This window comes from Pimephales promelas, chromosome 1 (genome assembly GCF_988280905.1).
Source record: "Pimephales promelas chromosome 1, fPimPro1.hap1.1, whole genome shotgun sequence".
NCBI lineage: Eukaryota > Metazoa > Chordata > Actinopteri > Cypriniformes > Leuciscidae > Pimephales > Pimephales promelas.
Genome location: NC_142769.1, coordinates 48,769,674 through 48,788,093, shown reverse-complemented (window position 1 = coordinate 48,788,093; position 18,420 = coordinate 48,769,674). Strand labels below are relative to the sequence as shown.

At 36.1% G+C, this 18,420-nt stretch overlaps 1 protein-coding gene across 4 annotated transcripts; it reads left to right on the top strand.

Annotated features, from left to right (window-relative positions):
- Window positions 1–599: 599 nt before the first annotated feature.
- ponzr5 (plac8 onzin related protein 5) lies at window positions 600–16,126 on the top strand. 4 transcript variants are annotated; one of them, XM_089131024.1, is made up of 6 exons: window positions 600–905; window positions 1,278–1,431; window positions 11,720–11,893; window positions 13,748–13,861; window positions 15,156–15,313; window positions 15,387–16,126. In XM_089131024.1, the coding sequence occupies exons 4-6, from the start codon at window positions 13,768–13,770 to the stop codon at window positions 15,507–15,509; spliced, it is 375 nt and encodes a 124-aa protein (XP_088987150.1). In that variant the 5' UTR covers window positions 600–905; window positions 1,278–1,431; window positions 11,720–11,893; window positions 13,748–13,767; the 3' UTR covers window positions 15,510–16,126. The 4 variants fall into 4 exon arrangements, with proteins under 4 accessions (XP_088987150.1, XP_088987152.1, XP_039514323.2 ...); XM_089131026.1 differs by lacking the exon at window positions 1,278–1,431; XM_039658389.2 differs by lacking the exons at window positions 600–905; window positions 1,278–1,431 and having other exon boundaries at window positions 11,091–11,888.
- Window positions 16,127–18,420: the final 2,294 nt, after the last annotated feature.

Genomic DNA, 18,420 nt, shown 5'->3' with positions numbered 1-18,420 from the left:
ATTTTTACTTCTGTATCTGTAAAACAAATCTCTATCTTTCTAAAGATCACACTTGTGAGGCTTAAATTTGCTGCATTTTCACCCCTCTGCATCACAGAATCTGATAATATGATATCTGTTTTCATGACTAACAAGATTTCTTGGAATTACTTGACCCAAAAATGACCGAATGTGACATAATTCTCCTCTATGAGTGTGCATTTTTATTGTTTATTTAATACTTCGGTCCAACAGTATTCATCATCTAAAAATGCTGTTGCTTCAACCCAACTTTGGGTCAAATATGGACAAAATCAATGGCTGGGTTACATTTTTTTAATTCAACTGAAACATTTTAAAATTGAATTGTTTAACCCAACAAACATATTTGACTCAAAGTTGGGTTGAAGCAACAGCATTTTTTAGATGATGAATAAAATGATAATTAAAAAGTAGACTGAAAGAAAACAACCCAGCATTTTTTAGAGTGTGTATTTTGCAAGGAAATACTGTTATTATTTATACATTATCATTATAATTTTTTTTTATAATTCAATTAGACCAATAATTGAATTAGACACATTTGATTATCAAATTGCATTTAATACTCATATTTTTGGCTGTGCTTGTGCGGAGATTATGTTTTTATTACTCATTAGTCAGCTTGAGATCGTTTCCATCTAAACTGGTTATATCTCTTTAACCTATAGTGAATATTTTATGAGCAGTTTAACCATATTCATCCGCACACTCACACAGAGATGAAGCACAACCTGAACAATGCTATTCCGCAAAATACATGCAGTTTTGTTTTTATAGGCTACCTTTAATAATTGATTTATCTGACGAATTCGATGGACTGTATACATAAAATGGTGTGTGTACATAAAATATCAACAGGAGATCATTTTTCATCCAGGCTGCTGGTAAGACTATTGTAATACTCTCTTCCTGAATTAATAAGGCATTTAACATCATTCGTTGTCTTGAACCTATTTTTCTCTGGAATTTAAAAGATTTAAGTGTGTTAAACAATCAAATACAATAAATGTTTGTAATAGTATTGGATATCAATATTAAAATGGCGCAGGAATTGATTTCACTGTGAAGAGATCAGAACCCCCCTGCTATTGCCTGTGAGTGGTACAGTCCAAAACTGGCCAGTGAAATGGGAAGGCAACGGGCAAGTGGAACTCTGGACTTTATGGATGCTGGGGGGAGGGGGGTGTGGAGCATCTCACGCTAAATGACACCTGCTTAAAATTGTTTATGTTTGGGTTGTCGTTGTGTGTTTGCAGCAGGTGCTTGCCTTTATTTGTTTTAAAGATGAACAGGGCAACAGGAGGATCCCCATATGTCTACCCTTGTTGGGCTGTGTGTGTCGAACAGCGGAACGAGAACGTTACGACATCGAGGTGAAATGAAATCACTCGTGCAATGACGTTAAATGAGGTAAACTACATCTGAAGGTTCAATTACTGTGACAAGAAACAAAAACAGCATTCAGAGATATGTTCTCGTAGGGGTGAGCGGGTCACAAATTAACACACAGTTTAAAACTCTACACTCGAAACTTTACAGTTGCCATATCGAGAAAAAAATGCGCCGAACAAATTGCGCCAAAATTCAAAAATCTTTGGAAGATATTAGCATTTATTGAACCATTGGCAATGGTACTGAATAACATATTTAAGATTAAAATAATATCAGATGTGCCTCCTTTTAAATAAACACACACACACACACACACACAAAAAACGATTTGACATTTGAGAGCCAATGTTATTATTATGTTTTGAACCATCCTGTATAGCCATGTTTTCTGGTGTGTTCATTGTCAAACTCAAAAAATAGTTTATTTTTAAGCATCAGAAGTGCCATTATTTTATTTGAAAAAGTTAATAGTTGTATTTTATTGACAAAATATGATTGTTTTTATAATTTTTATTAGATAAGATAACATTTTAAGCTGCCATATGGTCATGTTACAATATGCCCCACCTATGGGGCATGTTGTCACATTCACTTCCAGGAGAAAATCAAGAAAAAAAGTATACACTGTATCAAAAAAACAAAACCACATACTGTATACTTGGCATGTGTGAAATTAATGTGGTAAAAACTGTATTCTCTCAACCCCAAGTGAATTTCCACTAACTGAGAAAGTCAAAAAGTGTAAGGTTGTGCCCCACTCGTCTATATTAGTATGGTGGGACTATTACTTATATTATATATTGCACCGAATTTCTGTTTGGAAGCCTCTATTACTCTCAGTATTATTCAAATTCAACGTGGGATTTACAATGGTTATGCAAGCATGTAAACACTTCCACAAACAGGCACCCACACATGCACACACACATCCACGCATGACCTGATGCCCACACACACACACTTACATTCCACCCTTATGACCCTCTTCCAAAACCAAGTGCGATAAGCATCTTTTCTCAAGACCAAACTCACTGAAATCTCTTCTGGAAACTAACTCCCACAACACAAACCAGTGCGCCGTGACCATGTATTATGAGATATCATGCTTTTTGCAGAAAGAAAGAGCTCGATCAATATCAGACTGGAGTCATAAAGTCATGATCTTTTATTATTATTATTATGACAAACAAGTATCGAATGACTTTTTTACACTTATATTGGACTTATTATTGAAATAATGTATGGAATGAGGAACTGGTCTCAGAAGATGATCAGTCAAAAGTCAGAGTCTACAATATCAAAGCCCTTCATTTTTTCAGCTTGATATTGAATATTCCACTAAGGACTGACATATTTTTTGCATTAGAAGTAAAATTCAGAAGTGCAGTATGTAAGGCCCTGTCCACACTACTGCGTCACAGTTTCGTTTTAAAACGGAGACCTTTTTCTACGTTTGCACCTCCCGTCCAGCCTAAAACGGAAAAACGAAGACCTAAAACGGAGAGTTTAGAAACGCTGCAGCTCCGTTTTTTTGCGTTTTGAACCTCCGGAGGGCGTTTTAGTGAAGACGGGACAAAACGGAGGAGTTTAGAAATGCTGGCGCAGAGGCTCACGCTCGGCTCTATGATTATGTGTCATCAGTCGTGACGTGTCCTTCACTGATTCGTCAGCCACCGTTTACACCAGCACGCGCATGCCCAGTGTTGGTGAATGGTCACATGATCAGAACCTGTCTAACGGAGAGCCTTTGCACTTCCTATCCACAAGTTTCCGAGGGGCGCTCCTGTAAAAAATAAAGTGGGTGAAACTTCCGGTGAGGCGGCGGAAGTAGCATTCCAATGGTATTTTGTGTGTTAGTTAGCGAAGAGGCTAGCTGTTTTTCGGAGAATTATTTTACTATTTAAAGACGCAAATCTTTATGAGAGATGTCGTTACGGAGCTCAGGGGCAACATGTGCTGTTCGCGGTTGTATGTATAACCGGACTAAACTAATTCAGTGGCTTAAACGTGATTGTTTTGAACATAAGCTGAAAACGAAATCAGAGTGATCCTGCCAGAGCCCGTCTCTGATCCTGCCAACGACTGTAGTTTCCATCACCTCCCAAAAGACAACGAATCTTCCTGCACTGTAAAAAATTTCTTGTCAAATTAACAGTAACTTACTGGCAACAATTATCCAGTACTTGCTGTATTTCATTTAACAGTAAAATTACCGTAACACTAACTACAGTACTGTTAAGCATACTGCAAATTAAATAACATTATTTTACTGTAATTTCTTACCATATTAAAGTACAGAATTACACTGTTAATTTTTAATAATACTGTATAGTATGAAATGTTATTGTATTTATTTTATAGTGCTACTGTGTAACCTGTAGAAAATCCGTAGAAATATTATTTTAACTGTTAATGGGAAATAGAAAAAAGAACAATTGAAGCTTTAACTGCACAAGGTTTATTGTGTATTTTCAAACACATTAGTACATTTACATAATATACATTTAAATACATTAATACAATTAAATACATTAATAATAAAAATGTAATATAATACAATAAAAATCATGCATGACAATCATGAACAATTATGCATAAATACATGCAAAAATTATCATGAACAGGTAAAATAGAAACGATTAAAGGGGTGCTATCTGATCAATCTATTAGAAAGATAGTTCATAACAACTCATCCACCCACTCCCTGCTGGGGTAAAACAGCTTAAACTAGTCTAAGATTGTCTATTGGTTTGAGATAGACTGTCTAACTGGTCACAGTTGCTGATTTTAAAGGGTTTTTGGCTGCTTTCTATCTAAGGGACCAGATTTGCAGGGCTGGGAGACACATATAAACTTATAAACTATAAAAGCTTTGACGAGTAAACCACCAATCCAGATGAGTATTACAAAATGACAAGTTATCCAGTGTCCTTTTAAAAAAAAAAACTAAACGCAAAACAACCTCATCATGCACATGTGCCATGAAAAACTTGCATTACGGTATCAATAATTATTTATATGCAGACTTATGTTCTAACTTTTGAAATAAGAAGTTTTCTATCCAAGCTTTTATGCAATTAAACCTTAAACTGTACAGTAACGTTTATTTTCACACAACAATTCTAAACAACTTGCAGATAGACAAAATTCACAGATGGATAAAAATCCGTTTAAAATGTTCTCAGTGGGTCAGTACTGGACCAAGGTAAACGTTAGTAGTTAGATAAATAGAATAATTAAATTAGATTAGATTTACAATTCATCGGTCGTCAAGATGGATAGGGGTCTTCTTAACATGCACAGCTCACACCTGTGGAAAAGGAGAACAGACAAGACAGTTAAAATATAGTACGTTTTTGTTGTTGTTTTGGCTAAACAGCAAAAACAGACAAAATGATGTCTAAAGTGTAATTCACTTAATACTAAAATCTTGTTTGTTGGACTGTTGTTTAAAATCAATTCATTTACGATCACGTGAAAACGTAGGCTAAATCTTGCTTGTGTGATACTAAGTTACATGACTTAAAAAAAGCTTGACAAGGCATCGTTCCCTTCAAATGAGTACATGTCAGTTTACACATAGTAAAAAAAAAAAAAAAACAATGATATTATAGCCGACAATACTGTAGTATATGCAGTGAATGGTTCCTACCGGAACACCCCCAGGCAGTTTGTGTAGTTGGTATGACCCGGGTTTTTTTTTGTTGTTGTTGATTCTAAGTTCGCTAGTAAAGTGTTCAACACCAGGCTAACTCCCTCGTGTATATGTGTCGTTAATGATAACCAAAGATTAACAAAGACCACAACAAATACTGTAAATGTCACACATTTGTATTTTGGACAAAAATACACATTGGGCGCTTTCCGCGGTCCAACTTTATCACTGAGGTAACGTTAAGTTAACGTTGAACGCCAGGTCAGGATTTACACGAAAATAAGCGTGAAAAAAATCAATAAGAGGAATCGGCACTTTAATTTTATAACAATAAATCCGAATCCTAACCTTGGATGTCCGATTTCAGGATACATTTATCGATTATCAATTCCTAACCCCTGTAAGTCATAAAATAATGAACGTGCAGGCGCTTCCACCGACTTAACGTGGTAAATAACAAAATGATTAGACCATTTTGACCGTATAAGAGGTTACATATGAAATATATGTTAATAAAATCACATTTAATCAAGTAAGGCTATCAACATAAAAGAAATCCGCGTCTGACTTATACATACAGACGTTATAGAACATTCCGCGGCCACTTCTTTCTAACGTTAATCTGTTAACGTAAGTAACTCATATGGTTTGCATAAAAATATGAATTACTAACCAGATGTATGGCGAAAACGTTGCCGACCGACAGCAACGCGATGCACGGCCTGCGTGTTCTTACAGAGGGAAGGGAACTGAAGAGTCGAGTTCTTCATAAAATGGCAGCTTGTTGTGGTTATATTTTTCGCGGTCATTTCGTACTAATGTATTTGAATTTACAGTAACATCCCAAATGACTACATTGAAGAGTAGCCTATTAAAATGTCTAGAATATATTAAATTGAATATAGAAATCGTGGTCAGCTATTCTAAATAACTTTAAAGTTATTAGCTAGAATCCGTATGCATACACATTATAAGAATTATTACTTACCAGATGAAGAAGTTGCAGGTCGGCAGAAAAGACAGCAGCACCACTGACACGACAGAGAAACTCTTCCAAAGTCAAATATGCTCTCGTCTCATGCTCTCACCCCACTGACATAAATTATGTCATAAATTATGACTGTTAATGGTCAACCAGTGCTACATTTTTATTTTAAATGTAAGAATAACATTAGTAGGCTAGCAATTTTACCCGTGGATCTGTGTGTGGTGTTTTTCGCGGTCAATGCACTGCTGTATTTAGATTAACAGTAACTGATAATTTCCCAGAATGCATTGCAATTCTACAGTAACATACTGTCAACTGTGTGCACAGTACATAACTGTTGAAAAAACAATTTAATACTGTGAAAACAACTAAATCTACTGTAACTTACTGTACATAGATTATACAGTAAGAAACTGTTGAGAAAAACAGTATAATCCTGTGAAAACAACAGAAATCATTTACAGTGTGTGTACATTTGTTTAAATTCTTAATATTTTATAAACTCTATCAGCATGTGATTGGCTGTTCTCTACTGATGTTACACCTAAACTCAGGATCAAAGCCTGTGTTGACAGAATAATGTGCCAGTTAATGTATTCAAGCAGCACATTCATTTATAATTTTGAATAAACTCCAAAGCACAATGACTAAGTGTGTATTTTTTATTTTAATTGTTTGTCAGCTCGCACAACTGTCTGTCACCATGCCTTGATGAGTATTGATTATTAATAATGTTATTATAATACTGCCAATCAACTACTGCGGAGGGTAAAGGTACTGTTATTTCACCCTTTTTAATTTCGTTGAGGTTGTGTTCCCACATCGTTAGCTAGTTTGGATCGCTATAACTTGAATGACTGTCAACTATTGAATGAACGAGTGTCAAGCATGTCAAATCGTGCTTTGTTTACTTCAAAACGGAAGTCGCGCCCACTTTTGACGCAAGGCCTCATGGGGCGTAGGAAACTTGTGGATTAGCCCCATTGTGTATTATCTTGGTTGCAGTTCCATTAGAATTCCACTGGAGGTGATCGCGGGCGAGCGCAGAATGAATGGGAGTCTATGGGGCTAAACGGCTAAATGTGTCTATTTCTCCTGCTTGTCATTGAATCAACATATATTTTATTGTTGAATCCGCAAGTTTAATATAGATTATAGGCCAAAAGTCGAATGAACGAGTACTTATGTCCTTTCGATGTCTTACAGGTTAGGCCATTGTTGGCCGGAGCACGCTAGCATTCTGCTATTGTGTGATGTCATCACATTTTTTAACGGATTTTTAGAACAGATAAGTGAACTTAAAAATGCAATTTCAGCTGAGTGTATTATCTCAGCCCTCCCTTTTGAATGAAACTTTCAAATTACTTGACAAAAAATTACATCCTGAGGGTGAAACCCCATAGACTCCCATTCATCCTGCACTCGACCGCGAGCGCCCTCGCATGGACAGAGAATGTTACTGCAGCCAGTCCAGAAACCGAAAGTAACCAGCCAGCGCCAATTCTTTTCAATTAGACATTCTCTGACGTAATCCGCGTTTGTCAGTGAACAGAGATCAATTCTAATCAATACGCAGATAACATTGACAGCTAGTGGCTGAAATAGGTACATCAGCCCAAATTCAAAAAGTTGTTTCTCCCGCCTCCTCCTCAGTTGCCAACTGAACTTTCTTTCAAAAAGCACCTAGCAACAAATTTAGCAATTTTTCAAATTTATTTAGCAACTTTTGGAAAGTGACTTTAATAGGCCTATCCAGCAGGGCCGGCGCTCCGCACACGCACATCACGCACTGCGCGTAGGGCACCAAGTGCTTGGGGGGGCACCAAAAAATCTGGGTCGTGAAAAATCATCACAATAGGCTACTAGTATAAATAACAAATAAAATATGTCTAAAGCATGTTAATATACAAAAGCAATACAAAAGCAATATGCCTAGGCTAGACCAAATTGGAGAAAAAGGTGAATCTCCTGTGCCAGTCTCCCTCTGGTGCCCCCCCTTCCCCACCTTGCAGTGGTCTGTTCCTCAATCAGTGTCAAATTTGGCAGACACCTGATCGACATCAGACATGGCCTCGAAAAGGCACCAAGAGTCGGGGGGAAAAGGGGAAAAGAAGAGACAGCGGGATAATACTCGCTTGCAGTTAAGACAATGTTTTAAATAAAAGTGTTAGTTTTGTAGGCGCCCTTGCTTCGTGTATGCATGTCCAGGGGGGCGTCGCTAGTAGTTGTGCAAATGATCCAGGGCTTTGCTCAGCATGTAGAATCTTTTATTTTAACGGGGGTCCGGGGGAATTTTTCAACTTGGGCTGTTTAAGATGCAGTTAGTTTGTTTGAGAAGAAAAGGAAGACCGCTTAGATACGTTTTTTCGTTGTTGTTCTATGCGGATAATGCGGTCAAAGGCCCAAGGGCGACATCTGTTGGTGAAACTGCAATTAGAATTATTATTAGATTAGATTATTAGGGCTGGGAAAAGCTTAATCACACCCAAAATAAAAGTTTCTACATGATCTGTGAGTGTACTGTGTATAATTATTTTGTAATATACACACATATGCACATATATATTTAAGAAATATTTGCATGTATATACTGTATATATTTATAGATAATTTATATTATATATAAATTAAAATATTTTATATATAAATAACAAATATTTCTTAAATACATACATGCAAATGTGCATTTATATATATATATATATATATATACAAAATAAGTATACACAGTACACACACATAGGCCTATATCATTAATGTAGACACAAACATTTTGGATGCGATTAATCACGATTAATCTTTTCCCAGCCCTACAAATTATGTACAGAATTATTATATTGTGCCTCATCAGACCTCTTTTAAAGGTAGAATAGAGTTTTGAGTTTTAAATGTTCCAGTGACACATAGGCCTATATTATATAAAAGACTAATGTGTGCAATATTTTTGTATGATGGTTAATGATTCAGTAGAATCCATGAATATTTTGTCTTGTATTTCTGAATGCAGGGTCAATGCTAAAATACATGGGTATGGGTGGTTGGGGGGTGGGGTGGGGGGTATGGGGGCACCACCAAGCATTTGTGCTTAGGGCACCCAAATGGCTAGTGCCGGCCCTGCTATCCAGAGCCATATAGAGATAAATGTATATCTTTATAGAGGATCTCTCTATATGGCTCTGTGCCTATCCAAACAACACACTGGTACCTGCCTTGCAGGCCAGGCCACCAAAACTGCGGTAGCCACCATTCAACCTGAAGAGGGCAGCACTCAGACGTTTGATGGCAACCCGGTGGTGTTGAATTTGGAAGTGGGCGGAGTCACAGATCAAAACATAAACAGATGTGGAAGACTGAATGAGCACTAATTGTTGAAAGATGAGATTAGCTTGTAACACTAACAAGTCTGACCTGCTCTGTTCAAAAACATTAGATTGTGCTATGCAGATTTATCTTTTTCAAACCAGGAAATATTAGTTGAATAATCAAACTCACTCAACTGGTTCATTTTTTCAAATTCATTTGTTTACATACAACTATAATAATCTAAACAAAGTTTAATAATAGTAATAAGCCATTTTTATATTTTTGTATAATTAGGCGATAAAAATGGTCTCCTGTGATATACTGTTGTGATGTACTGTCCATTAGAGTTCACTGTCGTGTTATTTTTAATTTTTTATTCATTGAATTTTATTTTATTTATTTAGTGGACGTGTCTGTGAATAGTGTGTTCTTATAAGATTTGAGGGGCCGTTTGCACGACACTGCTATTAACTTAAAACAGCGTTTCGGGTCTTAAAAAGACGGGTTTCAATGCGGTTACCATCTCGGAGTAAACTAAGATGAACACACAAAGACAATACAATACCAGAGTGACAGAGACATGACATTTAAAGGCCAAAAATGCTCGTCTTTTACAGATGCATTATGCAATCACGTTAAAAGGCCGTCACACAGGCGGAATTACCAACCGAGTGTTTCAAAGTAAAAAAAAATAAAAGCTAAAACTATGATGTCGGACAATTTTGAAGTTGAAAAAGAAAATGAGATGTAGATTTTTTTACCCTACCGCCGTACTTCTGCTTTTTTGCGTGATTATTATATAATGTGTGTCGCATCACACAGAGATAGTGCATTTTTGGTTGAAAAGTATAACAATATATATATATGAAGAGTTCAGATGCAAAAGCCTCTAAATGCCATTTGAAATTTTCTTCTTTAATGATGATTTTTGTCAAACTTGTATATTTAAGTTCAGTAATTTCACTTAAATAACAATTAATAGGTAATAATCATTGCCATTTAAGTGAAATTACTGAACTTAAATAAACAAGCTTGATAAAAATGATCATTCTAGAAGAAAATTTCAAATGGCACTTAGAGGCCTTTGCATCTGAACTCTTCATATATATATATATTGTTTTTAGAAAATTACCTATCATTTCTCTAGATAAGACGCTTATTCCTCTGTTGAGACTTTTGAAGCGGCAGCTGCGGCACTGAAACTAACATTGGACCACATTGAAGTCCACCTTAATCTCGTTTCGACCGAAAGACATTTTTATTTGATAGTCCAGTGGTTTATGGTAATTTCTGTTCTCTTTATATGATTTATTATCAACCACAATTTGCATACTTTAAGTTTGGGACCGGATCGGATGTTACTGCTCCCTATAATGCAGATTAGACCCCCAGAGGCCTTGCTAGACTTGCACGGGCTGTTTTACAGAAACTTAAGCCTGTAGTCTCAGGCTAAAATGCGTCTATTTCAACTGAAAGCAATTCACACTGATTAGCCATCAATGCCATTATTTTCTCTCAAGATGCACATCAGTAATGATTTATTCTAAGGCACTTCACTCTAAACAATGCTGGGTTGTTTTAACCCAAATTTGGGTCAAATATGGACAAACCCAAATGTTGGGTTAAAAATGTCATTTCAAATTTGAACCCAACTTCAACTTTCACTTTCAACTGTACATTTTTTTAATTGCACTTTTAACCCAACATTTGGGTTTGTCCACATTTGACCCAAACTTGGATTGAAACAACCCAGTATTTTTTACAGTGATAAGGCCTAAGCCTTAAATTTCTTGTGCGAAATGACAATTACAAAGCATTCATGCCTGACATGTTTTGATGAACAATATATTCTAAAAAAAAAAAAGCTGGGTTGTTTTAACTCAATTTTGGGTCAAATATGGACAAACCCAAACGTTGGATTAAAAATGCAATTTAAAAATGAAACCCAACAATGGGTTTTTCAATAAATGACCCAAAATTGGGTTGAAACAACTCAGCATCTTTAGAGTGTAGTTCGGCGTTGTTCATTTATACCCAAAAACAGTCGCGCTATCATCTCAGAACAAACAATAAAAACAACTAACTGCTTCATATCCTTTATTTTAAACACACTGTAACACAGTTAAATATTATTAACTTGTTTCTCAGATAAAGCTAAATCCTCAGTCCACAATGGAAACGTGTTCAGGTGTTGATGAACTGTAGTCGTCAATATAATGAATAGGAAATAATTCACACCTTTTCTTGCAGAAACAGCTGATTTTCTTCACATTGATGCAACCAGCAAACCAAAAGAGGTTTACTCAGTCGTTAATGTTGAACACATGCGACCAGCTAAACAATACAGTCTTCATTCTCAGGTGAAACTATGCCAAGATGATGATGGAATTTTAGGTGGAGGGTCACGGGTGTGACGCATCATAACCAGTGACTTTGAGGAAGCGCTTTAAAAGAGATGCACACCTACTCAGTGTAACAGCTGATCTCCATCATTTGGTGAACGAACACAAGTCTGTCTTTCGTCTTCAGGTACAGTAAGTGCAGTTTTTGAGATTGTTCAATTTTAGTTAGATTAAAAAATACTGGGTTGTATCAACCCAAATTTGGGTCAAATATGGACTAACCCAAATGTTGGGTTAAAAATGCAATTCAAAAATTTAAAGTTGGAAGTGGACAGTGGAAGTTGGGTTAAAGTTTGAAATTACATTTTTAACCCAACATTTTGGGTTGTCCATATTTGACCCAAATTTGGGTTAAAACAACCCAGCATTGTTTAGAGTGTTGGTCCAAATTACATGTTAAAAATTGCAGTTGTAGTATAATTCTGACTGCTTTTAGATTACTTTTAACATAACTTTTAGCCTTGACTCGTTTAGGATAATTTTGTACTAAATTGAAAAAAAAAAAAAATGAAGTAAAGTGCATTAAATGTTATATTACATCAGGGTTTCACAAACAGGGGTTTGAACTGCATGGAGTTCGTTGATGACTAGATAATAATAATTTAAACCATAAAATTGTACGATTTTCAAATAATAACAAAAAAAATAAACCACAAAAAAGACTATTTAATTTTGCGTGATTCTGACCTGATTGCATAATCCATTAAACACTCTGTGTGTCTCTATGCACTTATTTAAATAGCCTATCTAGCTTAGTTTTTCAAGAATAACCTGTCTTTAAAACAACACTGGAACACTACTGTTGTTTAAAATGATAAATCACCATATGACAGGGTTTTCAATGGGCTTTTTTGTGCTGATGCTAATGAAAAATAGATGGTACTTAATAAAGCATAAAGGTTCTGGTTGTGTGAAGAACATCAATGGAATTATTTCATTCCACAAAGTGGAAAACTCTACAGATTTAAAATAATAATCTTCAAACGAAGAGAAAAAAGGTTATTTTAAGAACTGTTCGCTGAAAGGTTTTTTTGGGGAACCAAAAAAAAAAAAAAGGTTGTTATGGTATTGTTTAAAAATAAAGGTTTCGAGTTTGTTTACATCAAAAAAATGTAAATTCAGCACATTCTTCAAGGAGTAGTTCACTTTTAAAAAAACCTTTGCTGATAATTTACTCACCCCCATGTCATCCAAGATGTCCATGTCTTTCTTTCTTCAGTCGAAAAGAAATTAAGGTTTTTGATGAAAACATTCCAGGATTTTCTCCATATAATGGACTTCAATGGGAACCAAACGGGTCAGGGTCCAAAAGACAGTTTCAGTGCAAACTGTTCAAACGGCTTTAAACGATTCCAGACGATAAAAAAAAAAAGTTTAAGTTTTATAAGCTCAAATGGTTGCCTTGCTCTGTTCTGTGATGAGCCCTTGTGACGATTATAGCTTATAAAACTTAAACTTTCTTGTTTTTTTAAATGAGCGATTATTGAGACCATTATTGATCATCTGGAATCGTTTAAAGCCCTTTGAACAGTTTGCACTGAAACTGTCTTTTGGACCTTGAACCATTTGGTTCCCACTGAAGTCCATTATATGGAGAAAATCCTGGAATGTTTTCATCAAAAACCTTCATTTCTTTTCGACTGAAGAAAGAAAGACATGGACGTCTTGGATGACACTACTCCTTTAAGATAACAATTTATTTTGTGAAAAACGTATTGCAATTATGTGACTTAACTTTAAAAGATAAAGTGGGGAATGAGTAGATTAAAGTATAAAGGGCGATATTTTCAGTGACATTTTAAGTCTCTTAATGTTGTTGTTGCAGTTTTTTAAGAAAACAAGACTTATATCTGCATGTACTGTACCTTGATAAGAATGTTTCGATATGGAAAACCATAAAAAGTAGGACATTTATTATGTTTATTTATTTTTTATTTTTTGCAGTGCATGTACTCATATGTGTTTGTGTTCTTGTGTCTGTTGAAGGATTCGGCAAAATAAAGAGGATGACCTCTCAACAGCCAAAGGCCTTCGTCATGTCACACACCTCCAACCAGTGGAGCTCTGGAATCTGTGACTGCACTGAGGACATACCAGAGTGTGAGTGTCTCTCTCTCTCTCTCTCTCTCTCTCTCTCTCTCTCTCTCTCGCTCAGTGTTGTTGATTTTGGTGTGTCAGTATATATGTCACGTTGTAACTATACAACAGTATTGCCAACACATCATCATTGTACATCACTGAAACATGTGTATTAAATGTTCTCCGGAGGTGTGCCAGAATAAGGGATAATGTGTAACCACTATTTACTGTAATTACTGTACATTAAGTCTGTCATTCTTTATAAACTGAGCAGGAGACGCAAAACTCTTCCTTATCTGATGCATATCCGAGTGAATCTGCTTCTCAAACAAGAAAAACTGTAGGGCAGGACATGATTGGATCGTTGGGTCATTATTGTTGGTCCATACAGACAACACTCTAAACATTGCTGGGGTGATTTATTTGTTTCTGACATCCCTGTTAGAAGTGTTGTGACAAGTGCTTTTCATTGACACTGTGACATCTAGTGGATTTTTTGGCATAATATACCTCAACCAGATGATAGAGATGGCTCAATCAGTAGTTCACTTTTAAAAAAAACTTTTGCTGATAATTTACTCGCCCCGATGTCATCCAAGACGTCAATGTCTTTCTTTCTTCAGTCGAAAAGAAATTAAGGTTTTTGATGAAAACATTCCAGGATTTTCTCCATATAATGGACTTCAATGGGGACCAAACGGTTCAAGGTTCAAAAGACAGTTTCAGTGCAAACTGTTCAACGGGCTTTAAACGACACCAGACGATGAACAAGCGTCTTGTCTAGGACCCTTTGAATCATGACTCGGAAAAAGATTTGTTCATTTTGATAAACGAGTTCGAACGGGAGAGTCACGAACGCGCATCACAGAACAGAGCAAGGCGAGCATTTGTGCTTATAAAACTTAAACTTTGTAATTTATTTATTTGATAAGACCCTTATTCATGGTCTGGAATCGTTTAAAGCCCTTTGAACAGTTTGCACTGAAACTCTCATTTGGACCTTGAACCGTTTGGTTCCCATTGAAGTCCATTATATGGAGAAAATCCTGGAATGTTTTCATCAAAAACCTTAATTTCTTTTCGACTGAAGAAAGAATGACATGGACATCTTGGATGACATGCGGGTGAGTAAATTATCAGCAAAAGTTGTTTTAAAAGTGAACTACTCCTTTAAGTTAGGTACTCCTCTCAATAGAATATAGTGACTCAAAATGTGCTCAACCGTTTGGTTAAATGGTCAAACAAATGTGAGATGTGTTCAACTCTTCCGCATCTTGATTCTCTCATCATCACTAACGGTCATGTTATTTCGTAGGTTGTTTTTCATTTTGGTGCTTCCCCTGTTTTGCGTGTATGACGGCTCGCAAGCACGGCGAGTGTCTGTGTCTGCCTTTGCTGGACGGGTTCGGAGGATGCATTCCTCCGATAACGCTGGCGATGCGGGTGTCCGTGCGCACTCGCTATGGGATCCAGGTTTGTTTTAAAGCCAGTTCTTACATCTAAAACTGTTTAATATCCCGAGAACTCATCGTGTCTCTCTCTCTAGGACTCTCTCTGCAAAGACTGTGTGTACTCCACCTTCTGTGGGATCTGCTCCTGGTGTCAGATATCCCGGGAAATCAATGTCCGTGAGCAAAATGTCACATTCATCAACAGTCGAGCAAATTGAAGGCCCTCCATTTTTCTGCACTGTTACAAATGAAATGACTCTCATTGTTCTCTGTGACATTAGACCTACACCGTTGTATTTGATCCATTTACAAGCAAATCCATTTTTTTCAGGCACAATTTTGGAGATTTTGGCCTTTCTTCTTTCAGACTAGTGAAAATAAAACATGCAAAATAGACATTTTAGTGTTTATTTTATTTCCTTTTATCGATTTGCATCTGTGAATTTCAATTGCGATACGTATCTTTAAAGGCTGTTTTATCAACAAAACAAAACAAAAGTTTACTTTTACCAAACTTAACAGTATAATTTAATCATTTAATATAATATATAATATATAGAGTTATATAAGATTTAGGGAATTTTTTCCCCAGCTTATTGACATTGATTCATGAAAAGAGAAATCCAAAATCTCTGATTCGGAATTGTATCCAAATTCATATTTTTTTTTATATATAATGCCTCATTTGCATATTTAAAGAAACAAATCTGAAAACGTGTAATACAGAAGTATTGTTTCATTGTACTGTGATTAATCATTTGGTGGAAGTATATGGTGATATCGATTAGTTGATTGTCTTAATCTATTGCCTTAATAAAAAACAGTCTGATGGTCATCTGGTGTGTCTATATTTCAGTATCGCTAAACCTCGAGTTTATGGTTCGCTACATAACAGCCAATCACGAGTGAAACTCTTTTAAAACTCGTTGAAATTATTTTCTCGCGAGAGAAGTAGCGCAATTCTCTTATCAAATAAAAGTATTAAAATATTACGAATTTAAACAAATTTACACAGCAAGATGAAAATAGCTGTCTATGAAGAGGTCAACTAAAAGAAAGTTTCGTTACTGTATATCGGTGCAAGTAAAAGTTGTGAATTTAGTTTTTACAGTTGATAAAGGTATAGAGAGAATTGAACAAGCTCACATGTCAGTTTATAGCTTCATGTATTGATTCTAAAGCGTGTTTATATATCTTTATATACTGTACGTATACTCATTTAAAATCTGCGTAATAATAATTGATGAGCTGAAATTGTACATGTGAGATCGTTTGAAGGGTATAATAATTACAAAAATAAGTTCTACATCATACACACTGTAAAAACGAATACGCTTTCTCTAATCAAAACAATTTTGGCAACAGATTACAAGCAATATTATTAATTAAATTTAACAAATTAGAAGTGAGTAATAATTAATTAAATTAATTCCTTAAAAGTTAACCATTTAAAATGAGTAAAACTTACAGCAACAACAAACAAACCAAAAAAACGCACATTTATGGTGTTTGTTTTAGGTTTGTTTTAAAATTAGGGGTTTCTTCTTCAGTAATTCTGCTTGTTAACATCAATGTTGGCAATATAATATAAATAGTTCTTATTTAATCTTTGACGTCTGTCTGTTATTTTTTTTGGGTGTAAACTTTACTGATTTTAAATGATTAACTAGCTGGAATTAATTTGATTAATTATTTGCTTGTAATCTGTTGCCACAATTTTATTGATTAGATAAAGTGTATTAATTTTTACAGTGCAGATTTATTCACTAAAAGCCATGATTTTTTCTTTTAAAATCATTTGCTATGTAGTGACTAGGAGCCATTTCAATGTTTATGTCCAGGTTTGGCCATTAGGTGGCACTAGGGTTATGGCACATCAATTGGGGCTTATCTACTTAGGAGGTTAGCTGTAATCAAGGACAGGTGTTGCCAGAGGGAAAAGGGCAAACTAGTATTTGACCGCCACCGAGGCTGTGGTTAAATGTTTGTAATGTGAAAGTGTTGGTGAAGATTGAATACTGTTCCGTTATGGAAAAGGAAATCCTTGTGTAAATCCAATAAATCTCTCACAACGGAGAAGAAAACCGAACTTTAAGCTTCGTCGCATTCTTCAATCAAGCCAAATCGACCACGGTAAGCGCGTCAACTAGACCCCGTTTACACCTGGTATTAAAATGCGATCTGTATCCAGATAAGTTATCCGGATAATAAGTACTGATTCCATTTACACCTGGCCACATAAATGTGTTTTTGCAAAACGGATATAAATCCGATCTTCACCTCCTGCGTTATATGCAGATTTAATGGATTGCACGCCACCAAAAGCAACAGATCTGAGCGGCATTTTATTGATCATCAGCTAATTTCCAAATCCGAGACATCAATAAGAGAGAGTGGCAACAGGCCTGGTAAGATAATTTCGTTTCTTTACTTGAAGATGTGTTAACTGCGTCTGTGACTTATGGCTCTTTCAGACTGCACGATTTTCAAAGTAGTCAGTTCGCTGCTCTTTTCACACTGCATGACTATCTTGGCCAGCATTCAGTCACTGCTGTGTTCACACTGGACGATGGATCGGCGACAGAAGGTTTCACACTGCATGACTTTAGAAAAATCGCCGACAGACTCTGTCTAGCACGCTGCACGCAAACTACATTTCACAACAAACACGCGTGAGATATGAAAAGGAAACAACGCGCGACACCACACGTGCAAGACCGGAGTTCTCACGTGAGACTTTTTTTTTTCGACCCGGTTGTGGTACAGCTGGTGAAACAGACACGAGTGCTCCTGCCAAATTTCTACTAATTTTTCTTCCATTTATTGTGTCCAAATAGACCGAGAAGAAGCTTTTTTTGTTGAAACAATGCCATATCATGTTGATATGTGATCTATAACTCCTCCCCGAACTCCCTGCTGCTCTGTATCTTGCTCTCTCACTGGCTGCCGGTGATCGCCGATGTAGTTTTCAGTCAAAACACTTTTCACACAGCAGGATTTTGAATCGCCGACAGGTCCAGATATTTAGCATGCCAAATATCTCACGGGCGTCGGCGACTCGTCGGTGATTCTCTCAGTTCGCGTCTTTGTTCATTCACACTGCGTGATTGTCACTCGCGTGAACGAGCG

What these genes read in the sequence shown, in the direction of transcription:
- ponzr5 (XM_039658383.2), top strand. Translation starts at nt 13,678, where the DNA reads ATGTTTATTTATTTTTTATTTTTTGCAGTGCATGTACTCATATGTGTT. An exon ending in CACTGAGGACATACCAGAGT is followed by an intron (nt 13,862 to 15,155) that starts GTGAGTGTCTCT and finishes GTTATTTCGTAG; the next exon opens with GTTGTTTTTCATTTTGGTGC. An exon ending in GCACTCGCTATGGGATCCAG is followed by an intron (nt 15,314 to 15,386) that starts GTTTGTTTTAAA and finishes CTCTCTCTCTAG; the next exon opens with GACTCTCTCTGCAAAGACTG.